This window comes from Herpailurus yagouaroundi, unplaced genomic scaffold (assembly GCF_014898765.1).
Source record: "Herpailurus yagouaroundi ecotype Mexico unplaced genomic scaffold, PumYag 180, whole genome shotgun sequence".
Lineage (NCBI taxonomy): Eukaryota > Metazoa > Chordata > Mammalia > Carnivora > Felidae > Herpailurus > Herpailurus yagouaroundi.
In genome coordinates, this window is record NW_024412411.1 from 4,119,900 (window position 1) to 4,147,453 (window position 27,554).

Genomic DNA, 27,554 nt, shown 5'->3' on the forward strand with positions numbered 1-27,554 from the left:
CCTCCACGCTGTCAGCTTGGAGCCCAACGTGGGGCTCGATCTCATGAACTGTGAGGTCATGACCTGAGCCAAAATCAAGAGTCAAATGCTTAACCAACTGAGCCACCCAGGTGCCCCAGCTCAAGCTAATTTTAAATGAAGCACTAAAATGTGTAAATAGGCACTTTTTCTTCCAGGAATCATTTTGTATATGGTGTAAGGAAAGGGTCTAATTTCATTTGTTTGCATGTGAATGTCCAGTTGATCCAGAATTTTACAATTCTTATTACTATCTGACATTTTCTAGGGCGCCCGCCCCAGCTATCATATAAACTCCATGAAGGTAGAGAACTTGTTTACCACGTTGATCACTTTTCCAATTACTAGTGCTGTATAACAAATTATCCCAAAATTTAACAGCTTAAAACAACCATTTTATTATGTTCATAGATTCTTTTGGCTTATAATTTGGGCAGGACACAGAATGGTTTATCTCTGCTCCATCACATTTGGTGTTTCAGCTTGGAAGCCTCAGTGGTGGGGGCCTTATCATGTGTGGGCATCTTTATGCACGTGTGGCAGTTGATGTTGGCCATCTGCTGGGACTTCAGCTGGGGCTGTTAATCAGACATTGCATGTGTCTTTCTATGTGGGCTGGGCTTCCTCAGAGCATAGTGTCTCCAGGTGGTTGGACTTTTTTTTTTTAATTAAAAAAATTTTTTTTAATGTTCATTTTTGAGAGAGAGAGAGGGAAGGAGTGGGGTGGGGGAGAGGGAGAGGAGGAGAGGAAAAGGGAGAGGAGAGAGAGAATGAGCAAGGAAGGAGCAGAGATAGAGGAGACACAGAATCCAAAGCAGGCTCCGGACTCTGAGCTGTCAGCACAGAGTCCAGTGCTAGGCGCAAACTCCCAAACCATGAGATCATGATGTGAGCTGAAGTCAGGCACTTAACGGATTGAGCCACCCAGGCGTGCCCAGGTGGTTGGGCTTCTTACATAGCAGCTCAGGACTCCAAAAGCTAGTGTTCCAGCACAAGGCAAAAGCTGATTGCCTTTTCTAACTAACCTCAGAAGTCAGGCAGTGTCATGTCTGCTTTATTCTTTTGGTTAAAATGAATCACTAGCCCTCATATTCAAGGCATGGGGATGGCCTTCACCTCTCTATGGGAGGGTGTAGAAGAACATGTGGGGTGGGAGATGTTGTTGTAGCCATCTTTGGAAAATACAGGATGCCACAATCGTCTCTTCAGCGTCTGGCTCATAATATGTGCCAATAAATATTTATTGAGTGAGTATTAAGCACTATGGTAGATATTTTCACATACATTTATCTCACATAATGTTGTCACAGTCCAATGTGATGGGTGTTATCAACCTCTTATAACAGTTGAGAAAATTGAGACTTAAGTGTCCTGTCATATTTAAAAATTTTATCTATAGGGGAAGCATTTTAAGTATTGGCGAAGGGCCCCTGGGTGGCTCAGTTGGTTAAGCATCTGACTTCCATTCAGGTCATGATCTCACAGTTTGTGAGTTCTAGCCCTGCATTGGGCTTTTTGCTGACAGCTCAGAGCCCACTTTGGATCCTCTCTCTGGTCCCCCTCTCTCTGCCACTCCCCTGCTTGGTGTGTGCACTCACTCTCTCAAAAATAAATAAAATATTTTTTAAAAGAATTATTTGTGGTACTAAGGGCAGTGACTAGGCTTGGATGTTATTGATTTGCTTGGATTTGTTTTAGATGTTTATTCATCTTAGACAGAGCACGAGTGGGGGAGGAGCAGAGAGAGAGGAAGACACAGAAACGGAAGCAGGCTCCAGGCTCTAAGCCGTCAGCACAGAGCCTACCTCAGGCCTGGAACCCACGGACTGTGAGATCATGACTTGAGCTGAAGTCGGATGCTTAACCTACTGAGTTGCCCAGGTGCCCCGGATTTCTTAAAGGAGTATTTTTTTCATTTCTTATTGTTAGCATTATTTTAGGCTGTGTCATAAAACCGTAAACCTAACAGATTAGCTCTTTCTCATCATTGATTTAAACAAGATAATTTCAGGGACACCTGTGTAGCTCAGTCGGTTGAGCATCTGATTCTTGATTTCAGCTCAAGTCATGATTGGCTCAGGGTTGTGGATTCAAGCCCTGTGTTGGCCTCTGTGCTGAGCATGGAACCTGCTTAAGATTCTCTGTCTCTCAAATTAAAAAAAAAAACAAAACAACAAGATAATTTCAAGTTGTAAAAGTGCTGTAAAGAACGAAGATAGGTTTGAGGGGCGCCTGGGTGGCTCAGTCGGTTAAGTGTCCAACTTCAGCTCAGGTCATGATCTCACAGTTCGTGGGTCTGAGCCCCGCATCAGGCTCTGTGCTGACAGCTCAGAGCCTGGACCCTGCTTTGGATTCTGTGTCTCCCTCTCGCTCTGCTCCTCCCCACTCATGCTCTGTCTCTCTCTCTCAAAAATAAACATTGAAAAAAGTCATTTTAAATTTAAAAAAAAGAATAAAAATAGATTTGGGAAGGCATTATAGACTATATACTGTATTCATTCTAGGGAAAATTAAAATGGGAAAGTATAGTTAATCATGTGTAGGGAAGTGTATCGTTGATATTTAAGAGTATTTTGCATATTTTGTCAGTAAAGGTAAAATGTTTGGTGTAATACAGTTAGATAAACATATCTTAGAGACTTAAAAGATATGTAGAAATTATTGTATTTGTAAAGATTTTAAGTAATCTCTATATCCAACGTGGGGCTCAAACTTACAACCCCAAGATCAAGAGTCACATGCTCGAGTGACTGAGCCAGCCAGGTGCCCCTGGAAATTATTCTTTAATTTTTTTAAAGTTTATTTCTTTTATTTTGAGAGAGACAGAGACAGTGTGAGTGGGAGACAGGCAGAGAGAGAAGGGGAGAGAATCCGTGCTGTCAGCACAGAGCCCAACTTGGGGCTCGATTTCACGAACTGTGAGATCTTGATCTGAGCCGACATCAAGAGTCAGACACTTGACTGACTGAGCCACCCAGGCACCCCTGAATAGGGCACATTTTTGTCCTCGGGGAGCTTATAGTCTAGTGGGGATGGCAGATATATAATGAAGTAGTTAGAATATAGTGTGATAAGTGCTCTAATAGGTATGGCGTAGGTTCTGTTAGAACTTAGAAGGCAGGGATACCCTGCTAGCCTAGGTGGTATTAGGGAAGGCTTCATACAGGAGATGATAACTGAGCTGCTGTCTTGATGAGGAGTTAGGTAGATGAGGTCTGAGAAGAGCATTCTAGGCAGATGGAGGGCATACCAAAGAGCAAGGGGGAACTGCACAATGTTTCCTAAGGTTGAAAATAGTGAGTGTGGGAGAATGGTGAGAGATACAGGGGCCAGAACAAGAAGGGTCTTACCTGTCATTGCTAGAGTGTTGGAGTCAATCCTTAGGGGCTAGGAAAAGACTGAGAACTTTGGAACAAGGAGTAAGATTTCAGACAAGAGTATCCAATTACCTTTCAACATCACTTATTGACTAATAGGCATTTCAGATTTAACATGCCTCTAAACCCAGCTCCTAATTTCTCCCCCAACACCTATTTTTCCCCATCTCAGCGAATGACAACTTTATTCTTTGAGCTGCTTAGTCCAATCATCTTTGACTCCTTTCTCTCATACCCCACAGTCAATCCACCAGCAAATTCTGTTGTTTCTTCCTTTAAAATGTACCCAGAATTCACCCATTAATCACTACCTCCATTGCTAACGTCCTGGTCTGAGCCCACCATCACCTCTAGCCAGGATTACTGCAGTAGCCTCCTCACTAGTCCCTCTGCTTCCTCCCTTTCCCCTCAACAGTATATTCTCCACACAGCAGTGAGGAATCCTTCTAAAAGGTGAGATCCTGTTATTTCTGTTCTAAAGCTTCTAATGACTTCCGTGCTTAAAGTCCTACGTAGGGTCATAAAGCCCTGCAAGTCTGGCACCACTCTTCTTCCTCCACACTTGCCTCTTTTCTGTTCTTGAACTTTGCTTACTTATATTCTTGCCTCAGAGCCTTTACATTTTTAGTCTGTCTGCCTGGAACATTTTTCCCCAAGATATCCACATTGGTGGCTCCCTTACTTTGACGAAGGGTTCTGCTATGAGGTCTTCCCTAATCATCTTATATAAAATCACAGAACTTCTCAGGCTAGTTATATTCTCCTTACCTTTATTTTTTTTTTCATAGATTCACTACTGCCTGACATATATTTACTTATTTGTTAGTTTATTGTTTGTCTTTCTTTTCTACAGCATAACGGTAGGAATTTGGATTCCTCTGTTCACTGCTCTATCCTCTAGAAATAGAACATAAAGTAGAATTTTGTTGATCAGATGATTTGCATTTTTAAAGCTTCACCATGGTGGCCTTGTGGATAATGAATGGGAAAGGGGCAGGGCAGAATTAACACTCGAAATAGTCCAGTTAAGAGATTTGGGGCCTGGAGTCAAGAATTACTTAGGAGGAAGACCTAATGAGATCTGGTAACTCACTAGACAGGGAGAAGTGAAGGATAATGACTCCAGATTTCTGGTTTGGGTGGTTTGAGCGGATGATGTTGTTGTTAGGAATAAATGAAACCATGGGGTGAATGAAATAGACCAAAATGAGAATATGTAGTTAGGTGACCAACCATCCTGGTGTCCCCAGGACTGTCTGTCTGTTTTAACACTAAAAGTTCATGTCTCAGGAAACCCCTCAGATCCAGGCACACCCAGATCATTGGTCACTCTAATTTTTAGAGGGAAAAGATAGCTGACAACAGAACTCCAGCAGCATGGAGTAGGAGGAGATGGTCAAGTCTGTGCAGGAAATGGGGCAGAGGCAGTTGAAAGGGGTAGCAGGAGACTCAATGGGGCATGGGATCATGGAAGCTAAGAGAGCAGATGCTTCAAGAAGAGTGGTCAACAGTGTAGGTTGAGTTTCCTTTGGAATTTTTCAGTATTTAGCTGTCCTTGGCAGAAGTGTGACATATCAGAGGCACAGTAAATGTTTCTTGAAATAAAAGACACAAATGCTATGCCTCTGTTGTTGTTTTTGTTAAATTATTTTGTTAAACTAAGTTAAGGGGAGTTAACTTCGGATACTTGCTGGGACATAAAGATAAAAATTAGTTTAGGGATACTACTAAAAGCAACATTGGGGCATCTGGGTGGCTCAGTTTGTTAAGCATCTGACTTCAATTCAGGTCATGATTTCACAGTTCATGAGTTTGAGCCCCGCACCAGTCTCTGTGCTGACAGCTCAGAGCCTGCAGCCTGCTTAGGATTCTGTGTCTCGCTTTCTTTCTTCCCCTCCTCCATTCATGCTCTGTGTCTCTCTAAAAAATAAATAAACATTAAAATTAAAAAACATTAAAAGCGATTTTATTTCTACATTGAGTGGCAATTTCAGGTTAATGAATATTCTGAATACTGGGCAGTGTGAGTAAGCTGTTACATTCTGCAGTTCTGAAACAGCATTGCGTCTGAGCGAACATAAAATTTGAATTTCAGAATGAGACACTTATGATCATCTACATAGTGGTTCTTACTGTTTTAGAGTAATCCCTTTGAGAATCTATTAACCCTGAACTGTCTCCTTCCAAAAACACATGTGTATCTTGCTTTCAGTTTAGGGAGTGGAGGGTTAGAGATGGCCACAAGAATCCCAGGCTAAGAGTCACCGATTCCCCTCGTTTTATATCTTAGGGTTAAGAGGCCTAGAAAAATTAACTTATCCAGGATAGTTAGTGACTGAACTTTTTCTTGATTCATTGTTGTATCCACTGTGTTGTTGTTACTGTGCCAACTCCATACAAGTTGATCCAAACCTGTACGTCCTGTTTAAAGTCCATTTTTTTTTAACTCTCTGTCTATGAGATGGATCAAAATATTCTGTAAAAATTTGATGGACCATCAGATTTTATATATTTAACTCTTAAGTCATGAATTAAGAGTTGATGGGGTAAAAACTTACTAATAATGACTTGTGCCTTTTGTTTGGAACAGGATGCTGTATGATTATGTTGAAAGGAAGCGAAAGGAGAATTCAGGAGCCCAGCTGCATGTCACCTATTTAGTGTCTGGCAGTCTCATTCAGAATGGACATTCTGTAAGTTGTCAGAATCTTATGAGCTGGAGTATGTTTGAGTTATAAACCATGTTACATAACATAACACAAGGGAAAACAGTAGGATTCAGTATTACGGAAATTTTAAAGGGAAACTTCAAGATGCTGATTATTTTGGATTTTTAGACTGAACCTAAAACTCTAAGTTTGGGTAATATCTTGGCTGTGATGCAGAGAGAGTATCATGATTATTCAGTTTTCCTAGGCAACAAGATTAGGAGACTGCTCTGCTATTCCTTTCTTCCTCTTCAAAGTGTACTGGGGACAGTGATGGTTAATTTTCATCCTGTTCAGATGTCCAGCCACAACTTGGGTGTTCAGAAAGTCCAATTTTATTTATTTTTAAACTGAGTTTGATTTCAGTTTAAAATTTTGAAAAATTTCATTTTGGTAGGCTTATGTCTGAGTGGCTGAGGGACAGAGGTGTTAATAGGGGACTGAGCTAATGCAGTGCAGAAGCATAGGCCAGGAACACCTTTATTCTCCTGTATCTATCTATAGTCCCATCTGGTATCTGGTCATTCATCAGCACAGGTCACTGCTGTGTCTTTATCATCCAGAGCACAAAGCTTTTTCAGGTCTGCTGAGTTCTCTTAGCTACTTCCCTGTCCCTCTTGAGGGCTCAAGGATCATTCTATTACTGTCATGCCTGGATGAGGGCATCAGAAGCTCTGCTGAGATAACTCGTTCCTTCTTCTTCACTAGACTGATCCTTGGGAACTTTGATAATTTCTCCTCTCTGTCTTCCTCCCAAAAGTAAAGGACACCTTTTCTGTTCTCACTTCCCCAAATCTCGAATCTGAAAGTTCTTTTGCTTCCACTACCACCACCATCAGCTCCATAGAACTTAGCCCAAGGATTAGATTTCCTGCTCAGATATCCACTAATGTTTACGTTTTTCTCTTTCTTTTGACTTTCCCTTAGAGCCCTCAGCTCAGAAAAGCCTGATTTATCAATATATTGACTGGGGTCATCTTGTAGCAAGAGTCCCAAGCATGTGAAATTTAAAACTTGGGGCGCCTAGGTGGCTCAGTCGGTTGAGCATCCGACTTCGGCTCAGGTCATGATCTCGCAGTCTGTGAGTTCAAGCCCCGCGTTGGGCTCTGTGCTGACAGCTCGGAGCCTGGAGCCTGCTTCGAATTCTGTGTCTCCCTCTCTCTCTGCCTCTCCCAACTCATGCTCTGTCTCTGTCTCTGTCTCTCTCTCTCTCTCTCTCTCTCTCTCTGTCAAAAATAAACAAACATTAAAACTAGATTGGCAATTTAGTAATTTATAAGGAGAAACAACTGCTATGGGATCAGATCCTTATATTCTGTGACCAGCATATTCTTTCCTCATTGGTAAGCTATTTGGCAAGCCAGGTGATAACAAGGTGTTTATAAGTGTAGACAGAATCAGATGTCGTTATATATCAGAAACACAAAATTAAGCAGACCTGATTTATTTGCTTTCAGAAATAAACCTGCCACCCGAATCCTTTCCACACATAGCTTTAGAGTGAATACTGCCCAAGTTTGCATCTGAATGTCTTCTTTCCTTTTGTTTCTAGGTTTAACTAACCCCCCCTCTTTCTTTTCTTTTGTTTTTTCTATAAGGCAAAGCCCTTTATTTATTATTTTTTTAAATGCTTATTTTTTGAGAGAGAGACAGAGACAGAGTGCAAGCAGGGGAGGGGCACACAGAATCTGAAGCAGGCTCCAGCCTCTGAGGTGTCAGCACAGAGCCTGATGTGGGGCTTGAACCCACGAATTGCAAGAATATGACCTGAGCCAAAGTCAGACACTCAACTGACTGAGCCACCCAGGCACCCTGCCCCCCTCTCTTTCTTTAATTAGTTGTTGCCTTCAATCTAGTCATGTCAATTTTTTTTTATTTATCTTTTTATTTTAGAGAGCATGAGCGGGGGAGAAGGGCAGAGAGAGAGAGAATCTTAAGCAGGCTCCATGCTCAGCACGGAGCCCAACATGGGGCTAGATCCCATGACCCTGGGATCATGACGTGAGCCAAAGTCAAGAGTCGGATACTCAACTGACTGAGCCACCCAGGTGCCCCTAGTCTTACCATTTCTTTACCTTAGAATAATTGTGTTCCTTTTTTTTTTTTTATTATTACTATTTTAATGTTTATTTGTGAGAGAGAGACAGAGAGAGAGACAGAGTGTGAGCAGGGGAGGGGCAGAAAGAAAGGGAGACATAGAATCGGAAACAGGCTCCAGCCTCTGAGCTGTTAGCACAGACACCAATGCAGGGCTCAAACTCACAGACCATGAGATCATGACCTGAGCTGAAGTCGGATGTTTAACCGACTGAGCCACTCAGTCACCCCTTGTGTTCCTTTAAAGCAGTGGTTTTTATTCTTTTTTTTTGATCACTGATTCCTTTTAGAATCTGAAAGAAAAATATGTATGTTGACATATTCATAAAATTTTGAGTGAGATCATGACCTGAGCTGAAGTCAGATGCTTAACCTACTGAGCCACCCAGGCACCCCACCCCTGTGTCCATCTTAAGAGGAACCCACTGAGTGGGACGAGGTGGCCGAGTGGTTAAGGCGATGGACTGCTAAGAGGAACCCACTGAATCAGACCTCTACCCTGGTATGCATTGTTTACCATAAGCAAGTTGGCATTTCAACTGCCAGTATCCCCTCAGGCAGCATTTAGCCACACTGAACTCTCTAGGCCGTCCACATTTTCTCCTGAAGGTACCCATTTTTGTTTGTAGGGCCTTACTTAGAAAGTTGAGTAAGTTTGAGTGGTTAATTCCTAATGCTGCTTTTCTACTTAGCTGTATAATTTTTTTGGTACAGTTTTACAGAACCTAACATTTTTTGGAATGACTTTTTTTTTTTTTAAATGTTTGTTTATTTTTGAGAGAGTGAGCGAGAGAACAAGTTGGGGAGGGGCAGAGAGAGGGAGACACAGAATCTGAAGCAGGCTTCAGGCTCTGAGCTGTCAGCACAGAGCCCACCATGCGTCTCGAACCCAAGATCATGACCTGAGCCGAAGTTGGACACTTAACCAACTGGCACCCTGACCTTTGTTTTTTTAAGGAGAAAATGCATTATGAAAACATACTAATATACCCAGTTTATAAAAATTACACTTTTGAAAAAAAATTTAGTTGATTTTATACTGCTTTTTTCTCTTATGTTATATGAGTTTTGGTAGTTCCTAACATTCATAAATATGTTAAAATACTGAAAAATATTTGCTTTAGTAAAGCAAAACTATCTTTAATATGATTACCAAAAACAGGTTAAGATTTCTTTGCAGTTCCTTTTGTCTGTAGGATATATCTTACTAGGGATGCACAATCAGCTAGTATTTTATTTTTTTATTTTTTATTTTTATTAAAAGCTTATTTGTTTTGAGAGAGAGTGTGTGTGAACAGGGGAGGGGTGGAGAGAGAGAATCCAAAGCAGGCTCTGCACTTTTAGTGTAGAGCCCGAGGTGGGGCTTGATCTCACAAACTGAGATTATGACCTGAGCCAAACTCAAGAGTCAGGTGCTTAACCAACTGAGCCACCCAGGCACCCCAATCAGCCTGTGTTTTAGAGTCACTTGCAATAACTCCTCTCTGTGGATAAGCCACCAATTAAGTATCTAGTTAAATTCAAATTTTTCCCACTTTCAATTTTTAGGTTCCCTACTTTTCCTTACAGGTAATTATTTTAATAGATTCTGCTTCTATTCCGTTGTTGTTGTATATATTTTTAATATATGCAAATATATATTCTATTACTCCCCCCTCCCTTTTTTTTAAGAGAGAGAGTGCAAGTGAGGGGGGAGAGGGGCAGAGGGAGAGAGAATCTTAAGCAAGCTCCACGTTCAGTGCGGAGCCTGACATGGAGCTTGATCCCACAACCTTGGAATCACAGCCTGAGCTGAAATCGAGTTGGATGCTCAACTGACTGAGTCACTTAGGTGCCCCTTTATTACTCCCTTTCTTAGATAAAAGTTTTCATACTATACTCCCTATTTTACATTTTGCTTTTTTACCTACAGTAGATCCTGAACATTATTCCATAGCAGTTATAGAAATATTCCTTTTTTTTTTTTAGTTTATTTATTTACTTAAGCAATCTATACACCCAACATGAGGCTTGAACTCATGACCTGGAGACCCAGAGTCACATGCTCTTTCAACTGAGCCAGTCGGGCGCCCCAAAATATTCCTCATTCCTTATTACAGCCACCTGATGCTACATTGATAATACTTTAGGTTTTTCAACAGTCCCTTATTGATAGTTTTTGGAGTTATTTACAATACATGGCCTTTACAAATTGTGCTATAGTTAACGTGTGTTTTTTTTTTTTTAATATTTTTGCCACTTTTAAGGTTGCGTTTCCTAGGATTGTTAGGATGCGTATGTACTTTTGTTGGGTAATTGCCAAATAGTTCTCCATTTTTCATTCCTACCAGTAATGTATGAGAGTCCCTTTTCTATATAATGCATGTTGTCATATGTTTCGGGGTCATTTGTGTTTCTTTTCCTATGAATTGTCTTCATACCTCTTGCCTATTTTTTCTAAAGGAGTTTATTTCCTCTATTTTAGAAGCTATATATTAACCCTTTGTGATATGAGTTGCAGGTATTTTTCCCACTTTATCATTTCTCTTTGTACTTTGGCTTAAAGTTTATTTTTGTCATCTAAAAATTGTACATTTGTTTTTATAGATTATTTAAATTCTTCTTATTGTTTATAGTTAGGAAACTTTTCCTCATTCTCATATCACTGTATAGTAGAATTTATCTGTTTATAGAAGAATTCACCCATATTTTCTACTAGTATATGTATGGTTTTATTCTTTACACTTAAATCTCTGCTTGGTTTAGAATTTATTCTAATCTGTGAGAGACAGATGCAATTTTTATTTGGTTCCATATGATTATATATTAATTCTCTTTACAAAACTTACTAAGAGGTTCTTTTACTCACACTATTTGAGATGCTGTGTTCATTTTCTTGTGTTTATTTTTCACTGTTTTAAAATTTAGTTTTATTCAAAGGGGCACCTGGGTGGCTCTGTTGGTTAAGCGTCCAACTCTTGATTTTGACTTAGGTCATGATCTCACAGTTCATGAGATTGAGCCCCACATCGGGCTCTGTGCTGACATCATGAATTCTGCTTGGGATTCTCTCTCTCCCCTGTCTCTGTCCCTCCCTGGCTCGTACTGTCTCTATCTCAAAAATAAATATACTTAAAAAAAATGGAGTTTTATTCTAATACGTTAATACTAATGCATGTCTGATAACCTAGTGATAATTCATAAGTTTAAGAGTTCACAGCATTTTTAGAAAGCACATAATGTTAACATTCAAATAAGGCGTTATAGAAAATTTTGTGAAGAATGAAATGTTTACTATAATCCTTAAAAGCCTTGGTCCATTTTGAAAGATCAACATTGAAGTTTTAAAAATCAGAAGAAAGGAAAGTAAGTTTTTTTCCTCCACAAAATACATAAGAACCACTTGCTGGCATTTGTATTTTGAGTGCCTGGAATAAAATGGGCTACATTTTCAAAGGCAGTTAATAACAGCTTGTACAAGGACTTGTTCCATTTGATTTAGCACCAAGTACATTAAGAGTAAATACACCATTCAAGAGTCATGTTTCTCCTCTAGCTCTCATATGCCCCACAGGACGTAAGCAAGCATCCTTGTTACCCCACTAAGGGATCAAATCATTTTCATTTTAATATGGCAACTCAGATTATACTCACCGGTAGAGTTTCTTCCTGCCAAATAACAGTGGCCATAACTATGGCAGTGAATGCTAGCAGGTGTCAACTTCTTTGATTAGGAATAAAGAACTCAGCAAACTCAGTTATTTTTTGGTCTTTTTCAGCCTGTCATGTAAATGCTTTTAATTGCTATAGCTGTTTACTAATTATGATTGTTATATATATCAAGGGAATTTTCCTCAAGCATACGTGATCTATTTCTTGTGCCATGGGTTTTCTTTTATTCTTCTTCTTGTAATTAATTTATTAATTACAAGGCAGATCTTACGTTTTGATTACAAAGCAAACTAGCAAGTAGGTCCTAAAGCACAAATTTTTAAACTCAATAACATTTGAAAACATAAGACTTTACTTACATTTTCTGTTGAAAATTCAGCTTTGGTGTTTTTGCAAGAACTTCTGTCTGTTTCTGATGTAAATCATCTCTCGGTGCACATGTATTTTCAAAAGAACAGTCTTAGGAAAATGAACTTTCTTATGTGCTAATTAATACTTTTTTTAGTAAATTGAAAATTCGAGTAAACTGAAGGTATGTTTAATGACAAAATAAATACAGCATATGTGACTAGTTTATAAGTGTCTTAGCGTATAGGTAGCAGTGAATTTGCATCCTGGAACTAATCTGTAAATCCAGTTTTTTTTTTTTTTTGGAATTTTTTAAAAATAATATTTCAAAAAACCATAATACACCACAATGCTGAAGATTTTTTTTTTTTTTGCATCAGTCTATGCAAAAGCCCCTTATAAGATACTTTCCCCAAATAATATGGAATTTTTTTGTTTCTTTTCCATAAAGTAAGGAAACTTTATCAACCACTTATTCTTCTGAACAAATGTTAGGTTACTACCAATTGCTTTTTTAATTTGCTCTAAAAGATTTTTTTTTAGGGCCACCTCGGTGGCTCAATCAGTTAAGCATCCGACTCTTGATTTTGGCTCAGGTCTTGATCTCATGGTTTGTGGGTTCAAGCCCCACTTCTGGCTCCGTGTTGACAATGTGGAGCCTGCCTGGTATCCTCTCTCTCTGCCCTTCCCCACCTCATGCATGGGTGCTTTGTTTCTCTCTCTCAAAAATAAATAAACTTAAAAAAACATTAAAAACGTTTTTTTTTTAAGTTTAGACATTTCTGATGTTTTTCAATTGCACACCCACAGATTACTGGATAAAACACTAGATAATTTCAAAAGATGAATCTTTATATTTCACTCATTTGACACATCCTTAATTTCCAGATAAAATCAGTAGAAATGAAACTAATAGAATTCTCAAAGAATTCATACATGCCAGTCTTAGGATAAGGAGCTTCTAAATGCATGGACGAGGAGCTTCTGCTCATCTTACTAGGTAAATGTGGTTTTCCTCATGAAGTAACTGATGCTTTCTGGTTCATTTGTGGAACTTTTGTTTGTAGGGAAACATATACATAGGGCCAGATCTTATCAGTTTCTGTTGTGGAGAATGTATCCTACACCCCTTTTGTCTGGTAGTTAATATTCCAGGACCAGTTCTGTTTGGGTTTTGTAAGCCTTCCATCTCTTGAGAACCATTTCTGGTCTGTTATTCTCACACTGGATGATAGGTGCTCCAGTCAGATCATCACGGTTTTGGGAGGGATGAATTTGATGTTGTAGGCCGGGTGGCTAGGTGGATGAATTTAGCAAGGAGTGAGGTGTTGTTTAATGACCTCAAAGGGCATGTTCAGATTAATCACCATGTCTATCTGATAAACGATCCAGGGCTTCTGCTTATGGAAGTGTCCTTGGAAAACTATCTAATACCCAGCTATGTTGGGTGAGATTTTTCAGTTCACGAAGGGCCAAGCTGAGTCATGACATTGTCTGAAATGAGCTTCCCTTGTTTAGTGAAAGTCTTGGCTAACCAATTTCTGTGTCCCAAGCCCATTGTCTCAGAGTGGGTCCCTGTGGGAGAGGGGCTTCAGCTCAAAGTATTTTGTGATGTGTGATGACACACCTTGCCCGAGCTCGGTGCCACCATGATCACTGCGTTCAGGAGGCCCGGGCTGCACAGAAAGAGGGCTTTGGCCTGGTTGCACACTCACCCTGTTCTGTGGTTTGGGACCTGTGGGCTGGCAGCACTGTGAGCTGAGGGCTGCCATTTGTTTGGTTTTTCATTGTATTGTTGATATGTATATTCTGTCACTTTCCTTAACCCGATGAAGTTTTAAAGTAAACAGCTTAAGTTAAAAAATAAGCCTGACTTTATGAAACTGTAATACAGATTTTTATGGGTACCTAATGTTCGTAATTTCACATCAAGGTGCAATTGAATTATCAGCAAAGAAACTTTCAAATTGGAAGTTGTACTACTACTTTAAACACTAATGAGATGTTATTTCCTTACAGTGCCACAAGGTTGCAGTAGTGAGAGAAGATAAATTGGAAGGTAAGTGTTTTAGCAACTTAGCAAGATTTTCTTCTTTTGGGATCAATGTAGGTACAGAAAAAATCTGCCCCTAGCATCTGCGTACAGTATATTTAGCTATTTAACTGAAGAGCTGAATATTCCTTTTATTAGTACTTTCTGAAACATGTTAAAATAGGATACCACATCTGCCTAACTTCCCATTTTTAAGACCAGTAGCTGCTGACATTTATAAAGCACTTTTATCACAGGATTTCAAAGCTCATGTGATTCTTGCAAAAAAACTATCATAAATAACATGTGGAACACCTCATCAACTGTAAATAGACAGTCTCTAAATACTGTTTTGTGTTCCAGAACAGTTTTTTAGGAAGAAAATTAAAGATTGCTTTTCCAAAGTCAGAAAGACTTAATAGAACTTCTAAATTAAATTTATCTTCCCATTTCAAAATTATTAATGCTATGGTTCTATTTAAAAATCCATTTCAAAGGAATTTTATGACAGGGTCCACATGATCTGGACCTTTGTCTCAAGACAAAACTTGTACTGTTGTACTTCCTATACAACACCACCAGTGGTGTCATTTTCTTACAGAAGAACTCTGAGGTATTTAGGGTGGTGGAGATGTCCACTTTTTTCTTTGTGAATTCCCACCGTGGTAGGTGAAGTGAGATTTATTCATTCAGTAGATACATCATGAGTATTTATACTCTGTCAGGCTCTGTGCTACGTGCTGGAGACTCAAGCACATTCCCTCTCTTCGTGGAATCTAACATTTGTTCTTGTGATGTTCTTCTGTGTTTCTCCTCTGCAGACTTATCTGGTTAGTATTTTTGTTATAGAGTTGCTTTGTCTGCACAAAAATTGAATTACATAATTGAGTCTTCTCAGGTAGAAATTATTCTTCAGTTATATGCTAAAGATTCTTCCCTGACTGAAAAAAAAAAAACCCAAAACATCATAGTCATCATCAATCATTCATTAATGTTTACCGAACGTCCACTGGATGAGTGATACCCTCACAGGTGTGGTACTTAGGACTGACTCACCACTACCTACCTTGTCATTATGTCCCCGTTATAGAAAAAAGAGTTGATGTTGTACTGTGTCTGTGACCCTTTGGCATTTTAGGGCTTTTTGGACCACCACAGATTGCAAATGGTTTTAATGCAGAAGGGTTTCTTGTTAAAGTCCCCACATGCTATGAAGTTTGTGTATTAACAGACTGCTTTTCCTGTTGACTTGTAGCAGTGAAGTCCAAGCTAGCTGTGACTGCCAGCATCCATGTGTACAGCATCCAGAAAGCCATGCTAAAGGACAGTGGGCCTCTGTTCAATACCGACTATGACATCCTTAAAAGCAACTTGCAGAACTGCAGCAAGTGAGCTCCTTAATGTTCCTTGTGGGCTTCTTTACGAATTGATTTTGTAAGATGTTTACACAGTGGCTGCCTCTTAAGAGTGAATGCCAAGTCTAGTAAAACCCCATTTATCTTGCAGTAAGACACATGCCTGGTTTTATTAGTACATCATAAGGTGAAAAATAGCAGCCACAACCCATATTGAAAACCCCAGTGGACTCCCCATAAATCTATTTCTCATGTATTTATCCTGTCACCGCCACCAGAAATGTTTGTTGTGCCCCCTCATTACTCCCTTACCCCAGTCTCTGCTTGTCTGAATCCTACCCATTTTTCAGGAACCAGTGTAAACGTCCTTCAAAAACTATTTCTAATTTGTTATCCCTCTACCTTCCATCCAAAAGCAGTTGATCTTCACAGCCAGGATCACATCTTGTTTGTTTTTGTACTTTATATCGTATTCAGTGAGGTGATGGACCATAATGCACAGGCTTGTGTTGTGGCTTTGCTGCTTAATAGCCTGGTGGTTTGGGGCCAATTACTTAAACTCTTTGAGTTTTGGCTTTTTCATTTTTAAATTAAATTCATTTTAAAACTTTTTTTTTTTTTTTCAACGTTTATTTATTTTTGGGACAGAGAGAGACAGAGCATGAGCGGGGGAGGGGCAGAGAGAGAGGGAGACACAGAATCAGAAACAGGCTCCAGGCTCTGAGCCATCAGCCCAGAGCCTGACGCAGGGCTCGAACTCACGGACCGCGAGATCGTGACCTGGCTGAAGTCGGACGCTTAACCAACTGCGCCACCCAGGCGCCCCTAAAACTTTTAAATAGTAATACCTACTTTGTGGGGTTGTATTAAGAGTTCAAATCAGTTCCCCAGACATATTAAGCACCTACTACTTTGATAGGTACTAAGTGAGATCATTTGAATTCATTCCACAAAGTTCTGATGAGTACCTATGACATGCCACACACTGTAGAGTGAATATGGCCCAGTACCTGCTTATGGAACTGATGGTCCTATGGTAAACACTTACATTATAGCGTGACAGTGCTGTAATAGTAATACTGAGGGAGGCTATTTGGGGGGCATTTGTGGGAAATCAAATAGCTAGGGCCTGTATTAGGAGATTATAGGGAACGCATTGCAAAGCAGAACACTGCTTTCTGGCCTGCTCTTCTCATAGCCCTCTGAGTGATCTCCACTGTAGTGGCCTCCTCAAGACGTCATGAACAATGACTGATTACCCTCCTCAACTCCCATGAGCAAGAAGATTCTTCAAACAAAAAAGGGGGATAGGTGGGAAATCAAATAGCTATGTCCTGGGTTAGGAGAATGCATGCTTTCCTTATAATCGCCTAACCCAGGACATAGCTATTTGATTTCCCACAGACACTCATCCCTCACTTTTAGGTGGGGTGGAGTGATGAGGCAAAAGAGAGAAGGCTTCCTAGAGGGTGTGACATTTAAGTCAAGGCCTTAAGGCCCAAGTAGAAGTAGCCAGTAAAAGGAGAAGTAGAAGAGTGAGGACAGAACTGTGAGGAAACATGGTGCTTGTGTGGAACCAAAGTCATTTTCTATGGCTGGACTTAGACTGAGAGGTAGGACTTAGACTGAAATATAAGACTAAAGTAGGACTCACAGTCTACACTTTGACTAGTAGGTTAAAGAGTTTCGACTTTATTCTGAGGGCACTGGGGAGCCACTGAAGATTTTGAAGCAGATGGGTGAAATGATCAGAGCTGCATTTATAGAAAGATCACTTGGGGCACCCAGGTGCTCAGTCAATTAAGTGTCCAACTCTTGATTTTGGCTCAGGTCATGATCTCATGGTTTGTAGGATCAAGCCCCACATCAGGCTGTGTGCTGAAAGCGCAGAGCCTGCTTGGGATTCTCTTTTTCCCTCTCTCTCTGTTCCTCTCCTGCTTGTACTTGTTTTCTTCCTCTCATTCAAAAATAAATATTAAAAAAAAAAAAAGATCACTTGGCTGCAATAAGACGGTGAACATTGATCAGAAGGGAATAATCGGGAGACAAAGCCATCAGTGAAGAGAGATGTTGCAGTGATTCAGGGTGGAGATGACAGTTATCTGAAGTATAGTAGTTGTATTGAGGGTGAAGAGGTATGAAGGTTAAAGAGTCATGCTGTCAAAACCTGGATGTTGTCACACTTGGAGACCAGGTGTGTGTGTGTGGCCGGGTGGGGGTGTTCATGATGTTAAGGATGATAACCATATATCTGACTTGGTGGCTGAATTGGGTGATGGTGTTATCAGTAAGAAAGGGAATATGTGGGGAGGAGTAAGCTTGCGGGGAGAAGGAAAAATGGTGAATTGGGTTTGGACATGTTGAGTTTGAGAAGCCTGTGGGGAGTCCAAGTGAAGATGTCCATGCAATAGACAGATGAGTCTAGAGCTAAGGAGAGAAATCTGGCATGAAGATAGAGATTTCGGAATCAGAGAAAATAGGTAATTAATTGGGACACAGCAGTAGATACAGTCATTCACAGAGAATGCATAGAATGAAGGAGGGCAGAAAGTAAAACTCGAGGCCATGGTTACTAGCTGTATAACCTTAAGCAAATTATTGAACCTCTCTGTGCCTCTGTCTCCTCATCAGTAAAATGAAGCTAACAACGGTACAAAGCTCAACAGGTTATTGAGGGGTAAATGAATGAATATATATAAAACACTTAGAATAGTGTTTGGTACGTAGTAAGCGCTATTTAAAGATAGCCACTTTTCAAGGGATGGTCAAGAGAAGAGGAGCCTAAGTGGGAGCAGCCAGAGATGAGGGGAAAATCACGAGAATATAGGGGGTTCTAAAAGCAAGGAAAGAGTTTTAAGAGGTAGGGACTGATTGGCAATATCATATCTTACTGAGAAGCAAAGTAGAATAGGAACTGAAAAGTGTCCATTGGATTTAGTGATGGCCTTGGTAAGAGGCTTTTCCATGGAGTGGCCAGAATCTGGTGAACTGAGTAAATGGGAGCATGATAAAGTGGGACAGCAAAAATGGACAAGTCTTTTCAGGAAATTGGACTGTAAAATGGAGAAAGAGAGAGGTAGCTAAAGAGGATTTGAGACTGAGAGAGAATATATACATTGTTGAGAATGCCCTGAACTTGTACTATTCAGAAAGAGCCATAAGAGAAGAAATGGTTGAAGCTACTGGGGGAGATGGGGTAACTGATACAGCCAGGTCCTTGAGGAGAAATAGAGACTTGCCAAACATAGTTTCTGTAAGTTCCATGAGAACAGGGATTGTGTCTATTTTGTGACCAAAAAATGGTGCCTGGCAAATGGTAAGCATTTAGTAAGTAACTGTTGAGTGAATTGATGATAGATAGACATTAGTTCTTTTACTCTACCGCTCAAACCTTAATAGGCACACAAATATTTATTAAATAAATAACTATAATTCTATAGCTAGAGTAATAAGTGGTGGGGTTTTTAAAAATTTTTTAGTGTTTATTTTTGAAAGAGAGACAGAGCATGAGTGGGGGAGGGGCAGAGAGAGAGGGAGACACAGAATCCGAAGCAGGCTCCAGGCTCTGAGCTGTCAGCACAAAGCCTGATGCAGGGCCTGAAGCCACAAATTGTGAGATCATGACCTGAGTCGTGATCCGAAGTTGGATGCTTAACCAACTGAGCCACCCAGGCACCCTGATAAGTGGTGTTTCTTAGGGAAGGACTATAAGAAAAGATGAATATCCTGATAGGTTTATGTAAATTCTACTATTAGATTTCAAAAATAATCTGTATTAAAATCTAGTTGTGGCATGTCAAGCTCTAAAAATCAGTTCTTCTATTGTATCTGAGTAGACAAACAGGAATAAAGGGGACTCAGAAGTTCAAAATGGTGTTTACTCAGGGACCACTAAAGTAAACATGGCAAAGTAGAAATGTGGTAATAGGAAGCACTTTAATGAAACCTTACTTAAATACTTAAAGTATAATGGGTAGAAATGTGAAGAATTTATCTCCAATAAAGAAGTTTGTAATTGCCCTTGAGAATTATGGGCCAACTGAAATCTGACTCATTGTTTCGTGTGTTTTAAGAAGTGCTGTGACAGGAAGAAAGTTGAAATTTTAGGACTGAGCAGATTCTTCTCTCTTCGGACATGTTCCCAGCCTAACTTGGTCTCTTCCTTATTGCCAGTTCTGGTCCTGACCCTAAGGTGTGGAATGTAGACCAAATGGAGAAAGAGTTGTTTCAGGGCCAACTTCAGATGTTGACAATGAAATAAACCATTGCTTTTTTCTGTGTACATGAAAGCACTGCAAGGCCAGAGAGGAAGACTAGTGGGTATAAGGAAATGATTTCCGTCTGTTCTTAACTCTGATGCACAAAATATTTGTGTTAGTGTGGGGTTTTCTGAAGTGGACTCTAATAAATCAGGGGAAGATTTTGGAGCTATAGACTCAGCTTTGGGGCTGCTCAGTCTAAGGTTACTTCTGAAATTAAATGATGTATCAGGGACTTTTTTCTTAGGCCAGTTAATCTAGAAGTTGTGCCTGGTTGATCTCTCGAATGATTACTATTACCACATAGTTTCTTTCTTAACTTTTCCCACCTCAAGTGGAGGTGATACATTAAAGAAGGGAGAGAAACCAGAAGCCTCACTTCCAGGGACTTCAGTTCTCATTCTTTCACACGTATTTCTATGTGCCAGGCCTTGTACTGGGTACCTAAAATACAAAAGATGAATAGTACCCTTCCCTACCTCCAAGGAGCTCTCACCTACTCCCAGTAAGCTAAAGACTGGGGGAAATAAAATGTTTTTCTTTGTCAGAAAAGTTGAGGAACTTTGCTTTAAGCACAACTGGGATTTGTGTGAACAAGGCACATCTACGATGATTATAGAAGAGATGAATGCTCCCTTTAATATGCCATGCATACCATTCCACATTTCTTCACTTGGCTTTGGGCATACTTGTCTGGTGCTGTTAGTGGGTGTTATTAGAAATTTTTAACAAATGACAATAAAGGACCACAGGTCATAGGAGCCAGTGGCTCTGTTCCCAGCTTCTTCCTTGTTTTAAAGCATGACCCACTCTGGCCAGGAGAGTTGCCAGGAATTTTATTTTATTTTATTTTTTTTTTAATTTTTTTTTTCAACGTTTATTTATTTTTGGGATAGAGAGAGACAAAGCATGAAAGGGGGAGGGTCAGAGAGAGAGGGAGACACAGAATCAGAAACAGGCTCCAGGCTCTGAGCCATCAGCCCAGAGCCTGACGCGGGGCTCGAACTCACGGACCGCGAGACCGTGACCTGGCTGAAGTCGGACGCCCAACCGACTGCGCCACCCAGGCGCCCCTACCAGGAATTTTATTAATATTTAAAGCTCGTAACTTTGGTTCAGTCAATATTTATTGCATACGTAGCTCTGTAAGGTGAAGGTCTTTAAACACAAGAGATAACCATTTGATTTCCCAAGGATGTTGACATTACTAATCTTTTGTTATTTTTTGGTATATTCTTACTGTTTTGAATTGGGGTGCTTTCTTCAAAAAAGTAAGATGTTCAATATGGTATGGTAGAAGACCTCAGATTCCAGTCCTAGTTCTGTTACTGACTAGATGTATAATCTAGGACAAGTCTCTCAACATCTCTCCAATACTTTTTTCTCTATCTAAATTAGAGTTTTTATTTATTTTTGAGAGAGAGCAAGCAAGGGAAGGACAGAGAGAGAGGGAGACAGGAGACAGAATCCCAGGCAGGCTCCACACTGCCAGCACAGAGCCCGTGGCCAGGCTCAAACTCACGAACAGTGAGATCATGACCTGAGCCGAAATTAAGAGTCAGACGCTTAACCGACCGAGCCACCCAGCCACCCCTGCACAAAATAATTTCTAAAATCCATTTTAGTTCTAAACTTTTCTAATTTAATAGTGTTAGAAGTAGAAAGTATTGTGTGGAAGAAGCAAGACTTTGAAATTAATGTAACATTTCCAACTTCAGGTTTAGTGCCATACAATGTGCAGCTGCAGTTCCCAGAGCTCCTGCTGAATCCTCATCTTCCGAAAAGTTTGAGCAGTCAGATCTTCAAGTATCAAGTGAGACACAAGCCAATAATGAGTTGACAACCAATGGTCATAGTCCACCTACCTCCAAACAGATTTTACAGCAGCCCAAGGGAATAATGGGAATGTTTGCCTCTAAAGCTGCTTCTAAAACCCAAGAAGCCAACAAGGAAACCAAAACAGAGGCTAAAGAGGTAACAAATATAAGTTTAAAGATGTCTTTATAGCTCAGAATGGGTAACTAGAAGAGCATTGTAGTTTAATCACATAAGGTTCCAATATATAATAATATAGTCTAGTTTTTCCATTGTGGTCTGAATCCTTTAATTCTTGATATTCTCATCTGAAATTGTCCTTTTTCTTTTGAAAATGCTTCTCACCAAGCTTTGGATTCTTCTGTAAAATGGTCCTGTGCACATCACAAGATTCTTTTGCAAGCCAATTGAAATCATGCATGTGAGAACACTTGAAAACCATAAAGTGCCAGGAATCGTGTATTAGCAATATGTCATTTTGGGAACATCTTATATTCTGAGCTTTGCCATGTATGCCTTTCTTCCTAGTGTATTTAACATTCTCATTCTGTTTTATGAATTTTGCGTGTTTTTTTCTTCATCTGCTTCCCTTATTTATTGTTCACACATCTGAACTAAAGTGCATTGACTTAAGAAAAGTCTCATTAAAAACTATTAAAAAATACTCCAGAAAAGCATAATTATTGTTATTTTTTAAAGTTTAGTTATTTTTGAGAGAGAAAATGAGTCAGGGAGGGGCAGAGAGGGGGACAGAGGATCAGAAGTGGCCTCAGCAGAGACCCTGATGCGGGGCTCAAAGTCACGAACCAGGAGATCGTGACCTGAGCTAAAGTCAGACGCTTAACCAACTGAGCCACCCAGGCACCCCATAATTATCGTTATTATTGTTATTACCATCGTGATTTTTGGCCTCTGCTTTGGAAAAGGAGAGGGGAGTGGAGGGAAACCCCCTAACATTTATAGAACTACTGTGTGCCAGTAGTTTGATCTTTGCTTAAATCCTCCTAATTATTCTGTGAGGAAGAGATCTCCGTTTGTAGGTGGTGAAACTAAGGGCTAATTGCCTGGATATCAGATTGCTATTACATGGCACAACCAGAATTCAAATCCACTTCTGATAATAACAAATGTAACATTTTGGAGGTTCCCTTGTTGTGTATCATACTGCCTCTGATCTGTTTTAATTCTATCAAACTAAGCAGTTTTTAAGTATACTCAAAGTTTAGACACATTCATGGGTAATAATTCTGTAAGAACTATGAGTAACTAAGCTTTGGAGATTAACATCAGATACTCTGGTGTGGATTTGTTCTTATATCTCACGCTGACACATTTTGGCATGATTATGTAGGGACTGTGCCATCGTGACAATGTGCCCTGCAATTGAAGAGATTGTTTAAGACTCCGACTTGAAGAACAGCCTAGACACTAAAAAAAATCATATGTGTTTTCTGCTTCTAGGTATCTTCTGCAGGCAATAAGGCACCAGGGAAAGGGAATGTGATGAACAATTTTTTTGGAAAAGCTGCTATGAGTAAGTATGTTTTTACCTTCCTTTGATTAATACATGAATGGTAATATAATAACATATTTGAGGTGAAAGCCACCTTACCCAGTTTTTACCCATCTGGTGTCCCATGTAGACTTGCTGCATCCTAACATAAATTTGCAGTCTACTGACCAATATATTGAATGGAAGTAACCCAACTGGAACAGTGGATTTTAACGGGTGAGCTGAGTTCAGTTTACCTTGGGTGGTAGTTTACTATTCCTGTTTTTACTTCCTGCCTTGAAAAGACAATTATTTGTTTCATAGGGCTCTTGAAAATGGGTGATAAAATAGAAGGGAGGCTGCTTGGTTAAACAGTATAGTGTTGAGGTTAATATCCTAGATGCTGGGGTCAGTTTGCCTGGTGTGACCATTATTAATTATTACCTCTGTCTCCCAAGGGGTTGCAAAAACAAATCTTTTTGACATTCTATAGTTATTTTTTACAGATTATTCATGTTAATGAACTAGACCTCAGTATGAATTAGAAGGGCACAGGTGATTGTAGCCATTTAAAAATAATACTTTTTGAGAAAGCAAAATTTCCTTTATTTAAAAAAATTTTTTTAGTATTTTTATTTTTGCGAGAGAGAGAAAACCAGCAGCAGGCTCCAGGCTCCAAGCCATCAGCACAGAGCCTGATGTGAGACTCAAACTCATGAACAAGATCATGACCTGAGCCAAAGTCAGAAGCTTAACAGACTGAGCCATCCAGATGCCCTTAAAATTTTTGTTTTAATTAGAATTCTTTCATATGGAAAGAACCAGTAGTCACATATTTTCATACTTCTCATACCAAGTACACCTCCCCTAAGGGCTATGTGGCATAATACCAGAAAGCATTCAGGAGCCACAGGACAATTATGGCACACTTTCTTGGAGCATCAGTTTTACAAAGATCTTGTGGGAAGGTGTTTTGTTACATGCTTGTGCAAGAAAAATTAGTCAGAATTCTGCTTTCCTGTGATGGTCGGATTAGTGGTTGGAGGAGGCGTTGGGGTAGATAGTGTTTATTTGCCATAAAATCCATCAGAGAAGGTTTTTGTCTTTTGAAAATATGTAGAAAATTTGATACTTCAGGTTATTGGGAAGCGTGTTGTATTGTTGCAGGCAGAATGCACAAGGAGGGCTCCCTACTTCTGTGAAAATAGATAGTGCTAATGTCACTGGCCTGCATGGCTGGTACTGGTCCACTGAACCCAATCAGAGTGTGTGTGGTTCCTTGGTGACTTTTAGGTCCACGTTTTTATTTTTGTTTTGTTTTCTTATGCATTTGTAACCAGTGAATTTAAAAAATTTTATTATTTCTAAAATATATAAGCTGTGAATATTTGCTAGTTGTAAAAAAAAATCAAGCTATACAGAAGTATATAATTTATTCATGTGTTTATTTCAGAAATATTTATTGAGCAAGTACTGTGTACTTGCAACTATTATCCATGGTGATACAGTGGAGGAAATGTAGACAAGCAAGGTATCAGCCTTCATGGTCCTTACATTCTACTGTGAGAGACAGACAAATCAATAAAGAATAAAATAGTTAATTATTTTAATTGCTAGGCAGACAGTGATAGAAGGAGTAGGGAAACTGGATAAAATAAAAGAATTAAATACTTAACCTAATAAAAAGAATGGCTTCTAAAGTTGATTTATCTAACGTTTTTTCAAGGATGAATGTTTAGAGTAAAATGATGAATGTTTTATCGGATGAATGGTTTGGTGGGTTAAGTGTCTGACTTGGCTCAGGTCATGATCTCATGGTTTATGGGTTCAAGCTCCACGAGGGGCTCTGTGCTATCAGTGCTGAGCCTGCTTCAGATCTCCTGTCCCCCTCTCTCTTTCTCTCTCAGAAATAAACATTAAAGAAAAAAGTAAAATGATAAATATTTTTATTGTATTTGAGACATGACAAGATCATTGTGATGAAAGTGAAGAGAGTTGGATGAAAAGAGTTGAAGAGACTTGAAACATTTAAAATTTAATGCCGGGCAATAACAAGTGTTGGCAAGGATGTGGAGAAGTCAAGCCCTCATATACTGCTGTGGGGAATATAAAATAATGTGCTTGCTCTGAAAAACAGTATAGTAGTATTTCAAAAAGTTAAGTAATTATCCAGTGCTTCCACTCCTACATATCTACTCAAGTGAATTAAAACTGTATGTCCACATAAAAAATTGTACACAAATGTTCATAGCAACATTATTCATAATAGCCAAAAAGGTGAAACAACCCAAGGGTCCATCGTCTGATGAATGGATAAACACAATGTGATATAACCACACAATAGGATATTATTGAGCCAAAAAAGGAATGAGTCCTTGAACTATAACATGGATGAATCTTGAAATATGTGAAATGAAAAAAGCTGGACAGAAAAGGCCACCTGTTATATAAATTTATTTATACAAAATGTGTAGAATAGGCAAATCTAGAGACAATGTAGATTAGTAGACTAGTGTTACAGGCTAGGTTGGGATTGGGGAGTGACTGCTCATGGATACAGAGTTCATTTTGGGGTGATGGAAATGTTCTATTCTAAAATTGGATAGTGTTGATATTTGCACCATTACAAAGCACTGAATTTTATACTTTAAAAGGATAAATTTTCTGGCATATGAATTATTAACAAGAACCGTAATGCTCCATATGTGAAAAAAATTACAGCATTGGTGACAAAATTAAAAAGTCATCATCTGTATCTTGCTTCTAAAGGTGTTTCATATTTTGAGTATAAAAAGGAGATGCTTTTAATTAGTCAATGATACAAATGATTTGATCATTCAGAAAAAAAGAAAATGTGGTTAAATTTTCCTTAACAGTAGTCTGAAAGTGTTGCAATGAGCTGCCTCTTTACCAGCTAATTGGCCATTTGTAGCTGCATATGTAAATAATTTGGAGTTCCCCAAATACTGTGAAACCACGACAGAGTGAAAACTCTGGATGCTGAATCTCTTTGGTCACTGGTATTTTAATTAAGATCAGTTTCCTGAAATTGGTAGACTGTATGCAATAGCCTTGCTTTCCTTACCCCAGGAGTGAGGTAGGAAATACTTGGAGGTTTTTCCTCCTAATTATTTTATTTTACTTATTTTTATTTTATTTTATTTTATTTTATTTTATTTTATTTTATTTTATTTTATTTTATTTTATTTTATTTTATTTTCTACTTTTTTGAGAGAGTGGGGGAGGGGCAGAGGGAAAGGGAGAGAGAGAGAGAGCATCTCAAGCAGACTTCCCACCCAGTGCATAGCCTGACGTGGGGCTTGATCAATGGATAGATCTCATGACTGTGAGATCATGACCTGAGTCAAAATCAAGAGTTGGACGCTTAACCAAGTGAACTACCCAGGTGCCCCTATTATATAATTTTAAAACAGTTGCTGTCAATATGATATAAATTCTGTAACAATGCAAATTTTGCATAAACTTTAAGGATATACATGCAGCTTCAGAGAACTGGTTTTTTGGGAATCAGTTACTGACTCTGGACCCCCTAGACATACATGTTTACTCTCCTGTACTATTTGGTGGAAAAACTTGAGAAGTACTGATACTTGAGAACAACAGTTTTGAAAAGGCAAGAGAAAATGCCTCCATTCTCTGGTGGATTCCACCAGATTTCTCAGTAAAGTCTTCAAAAAATAAAGTATAAACAAGCTGCATGTTATACTTTTATCCATCATCTATTCTTTCAAAGAATATACTTTGTTTATAAATTATTATACTAAGCCGTGTGTAATGGCCAAGGCTAAGCTATCAATTGGTCTTTTTCCTACACTGTAGCTGGTTTTAGCCATTTTACATATAACCAAAGCTACTTATTGAAGAGCCTCATGCTGTTCACAGCTAAGAGTATTTTATGACTTTTCTTGAAAAAAACTGTCACTGAATATAGCACGAAGGCTATTCTTCTATGATTTCTCAGATGGCTAGGCCCATCCTGCTTGCATTTTTTAATCCTCTGCATGGCATAGTAGTTGCAGCTTGGTGTAGGGAAAGAGGTAAGGATTTTGAGGAGTTAAACTGACCTAGGTTCAAATCCTGTGTCTCAACCTTTTCTGTCAGTGTTACCTTGGGTAAGCCATACAATCTCACATATTAATCCCTTTTAATCCTTACAGTAATCTCATAAATATTCAGTTTTTACAGAGAAGATTGACTTTTAGGTAACTTATCCTGAGTGAAAAAGTTTGCATCAAACTTTTCTCATTCCAAAGTAGTCTTTTAATTATATAATTAAGATAATACTGAGATGATAAGAGTATCCAGGTTTAAGAAGATAGAATGGAATAGGAAATAAGATTTTGGTACGAATTTCTGTTGTCACTATTTGTAAACTGTATAC

At 39.2% G+C, this 27,554-nt stretch overlaps 1 protein-coding gene and 1 pseudogene across 2 annotated transcripts in view; one reads left to right on the forward strand and one right to left on the reverse strand.

The window, feature by feature from the left end:
- The window catches only part of POLD3 (DNA polymerase delta 3, accessory subunit), a 51,310-nt gene that overhangs the window by 5,966 nt on the left and 17,790 nt on the right, over positions 1-27,554 (forward strand). For both annotated transcript variants that reach the window (XM_040489333.1, XM_040489334.1), the window contains exons 3-7: positions 5,986-6,088; positions 14,219-14,258; positions 15,487-15,619; positions 21,564-21,819; positions 23,122-23,194. In XM_040489333.1, the coding sequence (XP_040345267.1) occupies positions 5,986-6,088; positions 14,219-14,258; positions 15,487-15,619; positions 21,564-21,819; positions 23,122-23,194 (605 nt within the window). The remainder of the gene's footprint in view (positions 1-5,985; positions 6,089-14,218; positions 14,259-15,486; positions 15,620-21,563; positions 21,820-23,121; positions 23,195-27,554) is intronic.
- Positions 12,883-13,987, reverse strand: LOC121039143 (GTP:AMP phosphotransferase AK3, mitochondrial-like; annotated as a pseudogene).